Source organism: Chlorocebus sabaeus, chromosome 2, assembly GCF_047675955.1.
Source record: "Chlorocebus sabaeus isolate Y175 chromosome 2, mChlSab1.0.hap1, whole genome shotgun sequence".
Lineage (NCBI taxonomy): Eukaryota > Metazoa > Chordata > Mammalia > Primates > Cercopithecidae > Chlorocebus > Chlorocebus sabaeus.
The window spans coordinates 52,657,733-52,669,943 of NC_132905.1; the positions used below are offsets into that span (position 1 = coordinate 52,657,733).

Consider the following 12,211-nt stretch of genomic DNA (forward strand, 5'->3'; position numbering starts at 1 on the left):
TTTTAGATGAGATTTTTTTTTTCTAGCTGAAAACAATTTTAAGTTCTTCCCTTTATCCTTGGGATAGTAAAAATTTTATGAAGGTGTATTTAGATAAAAGTGTTTTTATATTCATCCGCTTAGCACTTGCTAGCCCATTTTCATCTTCCATTTTGTTTCAGCCTCAGGGATTATAATGCTTTCTCAACTTTTTAGTAGGTGGATATTGTTCCTCCTGTATGTATCCTCTGTCTTTTTACATTTTCTCTCATGTTTTCTATTTTTTTCTGGTCTTTTCTGTATATTCTGAGAGAGATTCAAAGATTTTTTCTTCTTTACTTTCTATTGACTTATTTTCACCACTTTAATATTACATATTTTTAATTTTTATGAACTCTGGGTTCCTTTATGTATCAGCCTATTCTTATTTTGTGGATGTGATTTCTTTATACAACCAGGTTGACCTACGAAGATCATAATTAGAACTTTTAAAAAGTGATCTTTTCCAGGAATTATCTGTTTCAGTCAGTAAGAGTGTTCACATTTTCTCCTCCTTGGCTACCCACTTTGGTATTGCTGGTTTTCATCAAATAACTAGTAATCTCTGGCTTTCTATTTCTATTCACAATTGACTGATGTTAATACCAGTCATATTTCCTCTCTACTTCGCTATTATAAACAATAAATGCTCAAATAATCAGTGTAATTTTTGAAAATGTTAGTTTTCATCTTACTACAAATGGACCACTTTAATAAAATATTTTCATTTTTCTATATTATGTACCTGTAACATTGACTGTATATTGCAGTGATAGCCTCATCTATATAGGAAATCTTTAACTTTGATTGGTGCCACTTAGAATTGTCTCATTAATACAGCTCTTAAAAATCTATCCTTTGAAGTTTTTTTTGATAATTTTTTTAGAGTTAAAAATTCTTCATGGATATTTTGTTGAAAATATTTTAGGGGGAGCTGAATTACATTTTAAAATATTAACACATTTTTATATAGGAAAGAAACCCATTTTGTTACAGGTGCTTATAATTTGTGGATATGATTAATTGAAGCTTTACACGTATAATGTTTTTTTCAAAGACTAGTGTAAATTATATAAAATTGGGATGGACACTATAAAAATAGTTGTATGACAACTGCAATTATTTACAAAACAGACACATTAAGGGGAAATCATGTATTGTTGGCAGAGATTATTTTGCCCTTAGAAAAAACTCATGGACTGATTGGCTGCATCAGCCTGTTGATAAGTTTTTATTCAAATGATGCCAGGATCATTTTCCATGACCTTGCATTGCCACCCATTCACTTTTCACACACAGAGCCTGATTCATCCTGGGGGTCACAGTCAAGTTGTAAGGTACATTGATCTCATCACAGCGAAGCCATGACACATCCTTTGGTCTTCCTTATGCCTTTAGTCCATGCATGCTTCAAATCTGGAAAAAAACCCCACACATTTGGGCTGGAGAAACAAAGCAGCAGCCATTTCCTTGCCTTAGTTCTTGGCCCATAATGAAGTAAGAGCATGATGTGATGATTGGAGCCAGACCTATCCTTGGCTATGGGCACTGCAGCTGACCCAAACCTAATTAAGAAAGATCCTGAATAAACTTGAATGAGGGCCAAAATCACTAGCCCTTTCAATCAATATTTTTGATATAAAAATTAGCAGCTGGGCCTAATAAAAGGGAGCGCTGTTATATGCCACAGCAAAACAAAGTCTCGTTTTGCTTCTATTCTGACCTTCTGTTGTGGGATATTTTATTGGTTTGTATCTGTGATAACTTCTTAGAGCAGTTGACTTGCAAATGTCAGAATCCAGCCTCCCATTTGGACCACGGGATGCAATGAAAATTAGAGTAACCAGTCCCTACATTAAACCCAGATTGGCATGGGAATCAACCTTTTCCAAATGGGTAAACTGGTTTCACTTGTTCTCTTATTCTTGCTTGAATTACTCCTGCTAATATATAATGTTTAGCTAGCATAACTTTTTAAGAAAATGATTTGTTGAGGAAGAGGATAAACATTCTAAGAAAAAACAATCTACCATCGAAGTCTTGGAAGTTCTTTTTATGCAGTGCTAATCCCCTCATAACTTGAATATACTTGCCTTCCAAGATGAAGCCATTATTAATCTCTACAAGAGTGCTTGGAAGATAATGTTGTAGTTCTTAATATCGTATCTGGCACATGGTAAGTGTCTAAAAATGATTGCTTTATTGTCTTTCAAGACACCACATATTGACTTTAGAAATAATTTCTGGTTTAAATCCACGGAATTTACATGCAGGCTATACAACAGAGAAAGAAAAGGTTAACATTTGACTCCTTTTGATGCCTTTGTTATCCTGAAGACTTAGCTTTTAATAAGGTTAAAAAGAAGAATAAATTAAGACACCCCTTCCTTTTAGAGATACTCAGTAAAATGTTTACTGATAGTATGATTTCTGGGGTTTGCTTCAAAGTAATCTGGTGAGAGAGGGAGTGAAATGGGTGGGGGAATAGAAGAAAAGATTGGCCATGAATTGGTAATGTTTGAAGATGAGTAACAGGTGTATGTAGGCTCATTATACTATTCGATTTTACTGTATGTTTAACATTTTCTGAGATAAAACTTTTGAAAAATGGATCAATTAGCAATCATTTTAAAAATAATAAGTCACAGTTGAGTCCCTTCCCAGGCATTGTTGTCTGCTCAATAGACCTGCCCAAGCTAATGCCTGGCCCCACACCTCTACTGATAGCTTGCATGTGGCATCCTTGTCAATTTGACTTGACCCTAAAGGACCATCTCAGGTGCACAGTTTCCATGGAATTGGTGGAAGCCTGTGCTATGATAACATCATAGTTCAACTTCTTCCTCTTTCTAATCCTGTTCCCTTACTCTTATGTTGGTATTGTACCATTGTAGGTGGTCTCAATGGTGTGCTAGTAAATGTTTAACAGCCAGCTCTCTAAAGCCCTGACTTGTAGTGTCTGCCAATTTTCATGGTGTAAATACTCCCATTGTGGCCAATTTCAAGCTACCAATCTGATGTCACTGAATGAGGAATTAGAAAGAAATGTGCACAATTTGTTCTCATGACAGTGCAAGCCAACTCCAGCCACCCCTACCAATTTTCCCGGTGAAATTCTTAAATGCAAATCTCTGCCTCAGTATTTTTTCAGGGTAACCTAAACTAAATCAACAGAAAACCATCAATTATTTTCATATTATTTTTATTTATTTTAAAACTAACATTTTCCAGGCAGAATAAAGTGAAATTGGTCATTTCAAACGTTTCGGTGAAACATACATTTCTCTCTCTCTTTCTCACACACGCACAGATACATGCACACACACACACCCCACATACATCATGACACCATAAGACAATGTCCCGCAATAATTGCCTAGAAATATTTAAAATACAGACTCCTTTTACTTTTCTAAACATTACACAGCTGAGTAGGGCATTCTAAAGAATAGACTTCAAATATGTTGTTCTTACTGTTTTGAGACCAGGAAACATTGCCAAGAATTTACCTGATGCTGTTCATATTGTTATTATTATAATTGTTATTATTGCTACAAATCAAAATATATATTTAAGAGTTAATGTTTCATCATCATCAGAACTGAGGTTTTTAAATCAGAGTAGGCCATTTGTAATATTTGCTATCTCTGAAGAAAAATCCAAAAGAGTATTGTTTGTTTGAAGGACTGTTGAGACTTTTACCCTACTGAAGAGCTGTTGTTGGAATAAATAAATAATCAGAGGTTGAAGGTTGTTTTTTAAAGAGCAGGAAAATAAAAGAGAAGAAAGATACCACATTCAGGCTGGGTGCGGTGGCTCAGGCCTGTAATCCCAGCACTTGGGGAGGCCAAGGTGGGAGGATCACCAGAGGTCAGGAGTTTGAAATGAGCCTAACCAACACGGAGAAACCTTGTTTCTACTAAAAATACAAAATTAGCTGTGGTTGGTGGCACATGCCTGTAAACCCAGCTGCTCAGGAGGCTGAGGCAGGAGAATTGCTTGAACCCAGGAGGCGGAGGTTGCAATGAGCCGAGATCTTGCCATTGCACTATAGCCTGGGCAACAAGAACAAAACTCTGTCTCAAAAAAAAAGAAAAAGAAAAAAGGAAAAAGAAAAGAAAGATACCACATTCAAAGGAAGAAGGTGATGAAAAGGAAATGGGCATCTTATAGGGAATGATACAGACAACTGAAGAAGGAATAATTTTACCCAAATGAATGGCAGATTGTTCTTCAATATTGGATCAATTTTTGTAGAAAGAGAAGTTACTTGGAAAATGGGAAAAAATTTCCCAATGAGGAGAAAATGTTGACTGTGGAATACATTAATTTTACCAGTATATATACACTTAATTATGAACAAGAGAATCAGAACAATGTTCCTGCTATTAGAGCCGATTGGTTTATCAAATTAGAAGTTTGAATAATGTTCTTAAATTTTGGCATGGATTAGAATCACCCAGGAAGGCTGGTCAAAAATATAGATTCCTGGACACTACAACTATTATGTTTCAGTAAAGGTCTGGTGTAGGGCCCAGGGGTATGGATTTTAGACAGGTTCCTAGTAAATTCCAAAGCCTGTAGTCTCTGTCAAATCAAAGCATGCCGAAAAGCAATATGGTTAAACATCCATGACACCATCGTTTCATAATGATATTAGGAATAAGTCTATGCCATTTCGTTATCATACAGAGATGGCCTCCTTACAAATATCATCTGGAACCTTTATCTTCTGCTTTCCTGAAGGTAATTTTCAAGAACATCTTCCATTTATCTCTCAATCAACCAGATTTTCATCTATACCTTTATATACTTGCTTACTCCATAAAGGAAAAACGCATATGTGTATGTGTGTGTGCATATGTGTACACGTGAACAGAAGGGCTGAGGACTCACAACATTATAGAAAATTATCTTTTCCAACAGATCTAACCAAAGAGACGTTTTTGGCTCTGATATAGTTATCAAGACTCAATAATCAAATAACTTTAATCATAAATTAAAATCATGAACCTGTTAGCCTAGGATTTGAGAGCTTTTTCTTAAAAAAATTAAAAATCTCATTATTCACAATCACCCTCCTAACTAACTTTATTCTATATGACATATATTCTAATATTATTGGCCCTATGGAACCTGGGCACCTTCTAATGCACTCTGGAAGCATTCTTCTTGGATTATACCTGTATATCAACAGTTGTTCTCATACCTGTGTATTCAACGTGGACTCTCTGATAGAAATAGGTCCTTTTGTTTTGTACATTGCAGTGTAATAAATTGCCCCTGAACTCTTGAATCTTGATGAAAAGAGACCAACTTACTCCCTGCCCTCCATGCTGGGTGGGTAAGTAGTTTCCCATGATGAATTAAACCCAATCTCCTTCATGAAAGTAATAATAGTGGACATTCCTGCTCATGAAGACACTCATCTAGGGGCTTAAAACTTGAATGGTAGATGTGAAGGTGTGTGTGAAGATCACAGACAGATCCAGAAAGGAAGGAAGATGTTTATTGCTTTCCATACCTTGTAGAAGGACTAGATGTCGCGCTGTCTTTTTGACCTCTTGTTTCCTTTATAGAACTCAAGGCATTTATGCATTTTGGACAATTAACTAGCAAGAATTTCATTTAAATGCACATATTCAAGAGATGAGAACAGTATGTCTTCCTTTCTTTGCACATTTATGACACATTTTCTTTGCACAAATAATGCATCAGTTTCATTGAGAAGAGTTGGAATTTTGTTATCAAAATCATTGGATGGGAAACGGCATTTTCAGAACCCACTTCTTTTCCTGTTTCACTAACAATATTCCTTACAACCTGTAAACATTCATGAAGAACTCTATTATTGTGATCCATTTTTAAACGAACGCACCCACTTGGAGTTATAATTTCCCCATAAAAAATTTTCCACGCTGATCACTTTTTTCCTTTAATACGCTTTGAGCATCAAGTCACATTGCTCCATCCATCGCAGGCGCTGCGGGTGGAGTTTCTATCTCAGTGCACAGCATGAAAGCGTGGGTCCATCTGTGCCACACAAAGCCAAGCCTCTCTTGAAGTGATTTGTTTACAGTGTCATTTGATGGAGTGGAATGTTCTGCAACTCATTCGAACTGTTACAGAAGCTTTGCTAAAAGGTCACCACTGCTCTTTAGAGTTTCCAAATCTGGGCACCATCTGGGAGCTTGTTAAAGATAAGGTTCTCCACGGGCTTTTTCCATACAAATGAGATCAGATTAACAAAAGGCTACTTTTCCATAGAAGTTTGTGTTCATATTGAGTAGAAGAGAGAGAGAGAAAGAGAGAACACAAGTAGATTACAGTTAGTTACCTCAAAGTGTGCAAGCCCACTTTCTCCCAATTCAGAGGGCATGTAACAAGTGATAGTACCATTGAATAGGCCTAAACAAGGGTGTTGGTCTTGAAAAAGTTAGAATTTGCTTTTAAATGTCCTTCTTGAATCAATACATTCTTCAAATATGGTCTTGGGAGTCTAAAGGACTTCAAAGATGGTCTTGGGAGTTCTAAAGGACACTGAATTTCACCATTTACTTGAAATTCAATAGGAAAATGACAACTAATTTTTTAAGGTAATAGAGGCTATGCAGGGTAAGCATTCACTGTGCACTGCACCAACAAGGTTCAAGTTGCTGTAACTACCGTTTTAGTCTAGGCCTAAAAGTGGCTTGTGCTTGCTTTCTGCCCCCTTTCTTATGAAACAAATATCTTGAATTTTCCAAACCTCAAAAGCTCAGCTGTAAAACGGTAGGAGACCAGCAAGAGGAAAAGGAAAACTTCCTTCAAAGACATCTCTAGTTGCAGTTGACCAGTTCTGCTTTCCCCCTCGAAACATTAGCTATGTCTTTTGACACTTGTCTGTGAAAAACGTCCAAATGTGACAAATGGTAGAAACAACATTTCTTTACCCTCCTGCCTGGAACTTCCCATGATACAGATGAGTTCTAGCTGATGCTTTTATGAGTGGAACAAGGAAGGTGGCTACTGTCCACCACACTCACCGACATCTGCAGATGGAATAAGTAAACACATAGTGAACTTACTGAATAAAAATTTTAAATCCTCTCATTTGCATTTGGTTGGAACCCCTGAAAGGGTCTGCACAGTAGCAGCTAAAACACAGGCTCATTGCCATTAAAAATATTCTCAGAAGTGTGTGTGTGTGTATTTCTAGTAGAATACTTGGAAGAAGAGAGACTTAAATCTGGAATCATGCTTTTGTCTCTGCAGTCCAGGCTGGAGACATTAAAAACAACAATGTCTCCCTCAGTTCAATCAAGCTGGTCTGGGAACCAAAATCATCCTGAGGAAGGGGGAGAAATCCATTTATTTTCCTTGTGAGGCAAGGAGGGAGGTCTTTCTCACAAAGTCTTTGTGTGTCATTCAGGACCAGGAAACTTAATCTTCGAGTTCAAAGCTCGTCTCATCATAGAGCTCAGGACGTGCTGACTTCTTGTGCCGGGAATATTTCAGTTGCAGGAGATCACCCATTTCATCAAGAGCTTCCAAAACCTGCAATGAGATTACTTTCCAATAGCTATCATTGAACACCTAAGTAACCCTGCTTTGCAGAGCCCAGGTTAGTAGCAAGTCTCACAAAGACACAGTCTTATTTTGCTAGCTTCTTTGATTTTAAAGAAAAGAAGCAAGATCCGTACCATTAGGTTGTGGTTTAAGACCCTAGAGGAATGTTAGATGCTAATTAATTTTATTTATTGGTCTAACTCCGTACTATGAATGTTATTTTATTTTGAGAGTGTGAAGAGGAGAATAAAAACATGTGACCCATGCTTACCCTTAAAATATTTTATTTTAAAATGTAATGACTTATATGTAATCTTGTGGAAGAAAAAGATAAGGTTGCAGAATGTATTTGAAGTTATATCTTCATGACACAGCAAACCACCTGGCCAAGAACAAAGTGGAATGTTGTGGGAGCTGATTAACATCATCCTCTGTCCCCTCATGCTACCCCAGGCCTCCTGCTTTTAAATACTCATCTCTGTGTCCCATGAAATACTAGAACTTAACTCACAGGGACTGAGAACTCATCTGTTTCAACTCTCTTACTTTAGGTGGGTAGACGTATCCCCAATTTTACACATGAAACAACTGAGATCCAGAAAGTAAAAAAAGGTCATTTTCGATGGTAGTATATCACTAATCCTACAGTATTGGTCATGCCTTTTTAACCTTTCTGAGCCTGTTTTTCTTAACCTGCCAAATGAGGAGGAAGATAATATTAGGGTCTAATACTTTGAAAAGGTAAGGTGAGGGCTGGGCATGGTGGCTCACACCTGTGATCCCAGCACTTTGGGAGGCCGAGGTGGGCAGATCACAATATCAGGAGATCAAGACCATTCTGGCTAACATGGTGAAACCCCATCTCTACTAAAAATACAAAAAAATTAGCCGGGCGTGGTGGTGGGTGCCTGTAGTTCCGGCTACTCGGGAGGCTGAGGCAGGAGAATGGCATGAACCCAGAAGGCGGAGGTTGCAGTGAGCCAAGATTGCCTCACTGCACTCCAGCCTGGGCAACACAGCGAGACTCCACCTCAAAAAAAAAAAAAAAAAAAAAAGAGAAAAGGTAAGGTGAGGGTTGTTAATGTTAGAATGGGTGACTAATGGGTCTTATGGACTTTCCTCTTTGGGAAATCTTTCAAACTGACGTTATTTAAGATTTCCTCCAACATGTTAAGAGTAATTGATTTCTTGGTGGTAGGAGTATGAGTATTTAAAATGTTCTTCCGTGTTTTTGTAAATTTCCTACATCAAATCTCAGTACTAAGAAAAAGTAACCAAAGTTATCTTTAAAATGACACCTCTCTGGGATAGTTTCTATCAATCTTTGCTGAAGGTGGGGGATGGACTAGTTCAGTGGTATCCAAAGTGAAGGACCTGCACATTTGGGGCATCTGTGAGATAATTTATGGAGGATGTAGGAGGAAAACATTAGGATTTCTATTATTATTATTATTATTATTATTTTTTGAGACAGAGTCTCACTTTGTTGCCCAGGCTGGAGTGCACTGGCATGATCTTGGCTCACTGCAACCTCCGCCTCCTGGGTTCAAGTGATTCTTCTGCCTCAGCCTTTCGAGTAGCTGGATTACAGGCATGTGCTACCACACCTGGCTAATTTTTGTATTTTTAGTAGAGACGAGGTTTCACCATGTTGGCCAGGCTGGTCTCAAACTCCTGACCTCAGGTCTTCCACCCACCTCAGCCTCCCAAAGTGCTGGGATTATAGGCGTGAGTCACCGCGCCCAACCTCTATTCACTTTTATCTCAACCTTTTAAACTTTTATTTATGTGTCTCTTATATAATGTACATAATATATTGGTAATGCATATATCATTTATAAATAATTTATGTTAATGTTTGCTGATCCGAGACCACCCAGAACACACTCGTGCTCAAAGTTAGGTTTCTTTAGCTTGCTGGTATGGGAGAGGGAGGACACTGCAGAAGAACCATGGGCATCTTAGTGACAGGAGGATGGGAGCGGCTTCTCACTGCATTGGAGCTTGTGCCTGAGATGACTCTAAGGAAGCAGGGACTGGTTCTGGGTTGGATGCTGTTAAGAAATGGGAGCAGTTCACTGGCTGGCTATAGAGTTACAATTTCTGTGTGAAAGGCGAGAGAATTAAAGCAAGGCTATAGTGGTTATTGGTAAATGAGCAAATGTCACACATGTCGGTCAGAAGAGGGAGACATTAAGTATTGTGGCCTTGTCTCTGTCTTGTCCAGATGTGGTCACGGAGTGCATGTCTAATATTATTTCTAGTCTATGAGCCTTTAGGTTCAGTTGCTACCTTAATGTACTGGCTGTTCATCAGGGTCATTTTCCACTTTCTCTTACATGTACATTAAGGAACTGCTCAGAATTTTCTGTTGAGATGGCTGCTTGATTTTAAAAGTTTAGAGGCATTTGTTTAGATGATTGATGTCTCAGTATCCTTTCAAAGTAGGTATTTTGCAGCAATTAAGAAGTTGTGAAGAGAATCACATACATGAATACCTCAATGCTGCTTGGAGCACAAAATTACAAATTCATCCATGCGGTCTGTCCCTCCTGCCATCTCAGGGAACTTGCTTCCTGGCCACGCTCTCTTCTCTCCCTTCTGTGCGAGGTCCCTTCTTCACTGTCTTCTTCCCTTAATGTGTAAACATACTCAAGCCTTCTCCACTTTCAAGGGTATTTTCTAAACCTATTTTTCTTTCTACAGTCAGACTTCTTAGTTTTGCCTGCCCTTCCTTCCTTCCTTCCTTCCTTCCTTCCTTCCTTCCTTCCTTCCTTCCTTCCTTTCTTTCTTTCTTTCCTTGGCCAAATCTTTTTGCCTGCCTTTTCTTAACACCAACTCATTTCATTTAAAAGAAACAATTTGTTAAAATTCACATTCTGGAAATACATGCTTATTTTAGAGAATCTGGAAAATATAGAAGGGTGTAAAGAAAATAATGTTCACTCATCTCAAAACCTGGTTAGCTCAGTTGTTAACATGCTATTCAATAATTTGTACTGTGTACCTATTGTGTACAATACACTGGTTTATGTTTTGAGACTATACTGGTGAAGATGAAGACACGGCGAGTGTGTGTGTGTGTGTGTGTTCGTGCGCACATGTGTACGTGTATAATTTCAAATTCAAATTATCCTCTTTACTCTTTTACTCTTTTATTATTTCTGTTCCCTTCATTCCCTTAAAATGCCTACTCTAAGGAACATCAAGTTCCTACTAATTGCTAATCCAATAGTTTTTTCTCATCCCTCACTGCATTTAAACTTCCTGCAGTTTTGAGGGGCATTTTGACCCTCCTCCTGCTTGAAACTTTCTCCTCTGTATGGAGTTTAATACTACACTGAACATGTCTTTCCTGACTGCTCTAGTTCCATGTAAGTCTGGGTCCCCACCTGTGATTCCTGTATCTACCCTGGAATGTAGGCACTCCGCAGGAGTCCACCCTGTTCACTGTTGCTCACATCTGGACAATTACATATTCTACTGTTGGCTGTAAGGATCCCTCAGTTCTCTAAACTATAGCAGCTCCAGCTTTGCATACTCTCCTAAGCTCTAGAATCTTACTTTTCTTCTATAGGTGACCCATGGACACATAGTCTCAACATGTCTAGGACTGCGCTCATTCTATTCCCCCACTGCCACTGAAAATTTGCTCTTCCTTACTGTATACCTTATCTCATTTAAGTGCTTCACCGTCCTTCTATTCATCAGGGCTAAAGACCTCGGATTGCCTTTGATTCTTTCTTCCCACATATGCACCACATCCAATCATTTGTCAAGTCATGGCAGCTCCACTCATTTGTAATATTTGTTCATGGATTCGTTTCTTTTGTTTCCACTACTATTAGCCTTGTCATCTCTTGTTTTGTTTAAATAGCTACATCTTAGGTCCTTTCCTTTGGCCCCGTTCCTTTCCAATTCATTTGTCACGTTTATTTCATAATGACATGATTGTGTCACTCCACTGACTGGAAGTCTTGAATGATGCTCGGTAACCTTTATTAAAAAGGCCTGGCTCAAAAGCCACTTTCCCGATGAATCTTCTCCACTCTAATAATTCAGCCCACCTTCATGCTCCCACAGTTTTCTATATTTCTTCTTCAAGATTAATTTATTCTGTCTAGTATTATATGTGTTGCTTGTTTATTAGCATTTTCTCCTAGAATTTTTGCCCCAGGTTTGCACATAGTTGACTCTCAATAGTGTTTGCAAAACTGCATTTATGTTATGTGACTCTTCCCATTATCTCCAAACTGAGTAGATGGCTTCGTTCTCTGATATTACTTATTCACATAACAATGGAAATCAAGGGACAACAAAAGGCAATTTAAAAATCATTTCCGCCTCACTTAGGTGCTGCTGTAATGTGGATTTGTTCTTGTTGGTTTTCCAACATGTTGCTTAGTTGGGTCATATTTTATTATGGCAGATTTCGTGGCTATGAAAAATGGCAGGATACACATAATGAAGTCCAAAATAGCATTTTACACCAGGTTTTGCATTTAAGATTAAGTAAATAGAACGACATTTGGCTACTCAGTCAGTCTTTTCTAGGAAACCAAAATACTGATTGAAATCTTCACTAAACTGATTTTCTTCTCTATCTACTGAGTGGTCACAGTGTTGGCTGTTGTTGACGTGCCCT

At 38.0% G+C, this 12,211-nt stretch overlaps 1 protein-coding gene across 2 annotated transcripts in view; it reads right to left on the bottom strand.

Moving 5' to 3' along the window:
• Window positions 1-3,203: 3,203 nt before the first annotated feature.
• Window positions 3,204-12,211, bottom strand: part of SPTLC3 (serine palmitoyltransferase long chain base subunit 3) — a 194,543-nt gene continuing 185,535 nt past the window's right edge. For both annotated transcript variants that reach the window (XM_073008457.1, XM_073008455.1), the window contains one exon: window positions 3,204-7,554. In XM_073008457.1, the coding sequence (XP_072864558.1) occupies window positions 7,441-7,554 (114 nt within the window). In that variant the 3' untranslated portion in view covers window positions 3,204-7,440. The remainder of the gene's footprint in view (window positions 7,555-12,211) is intronic.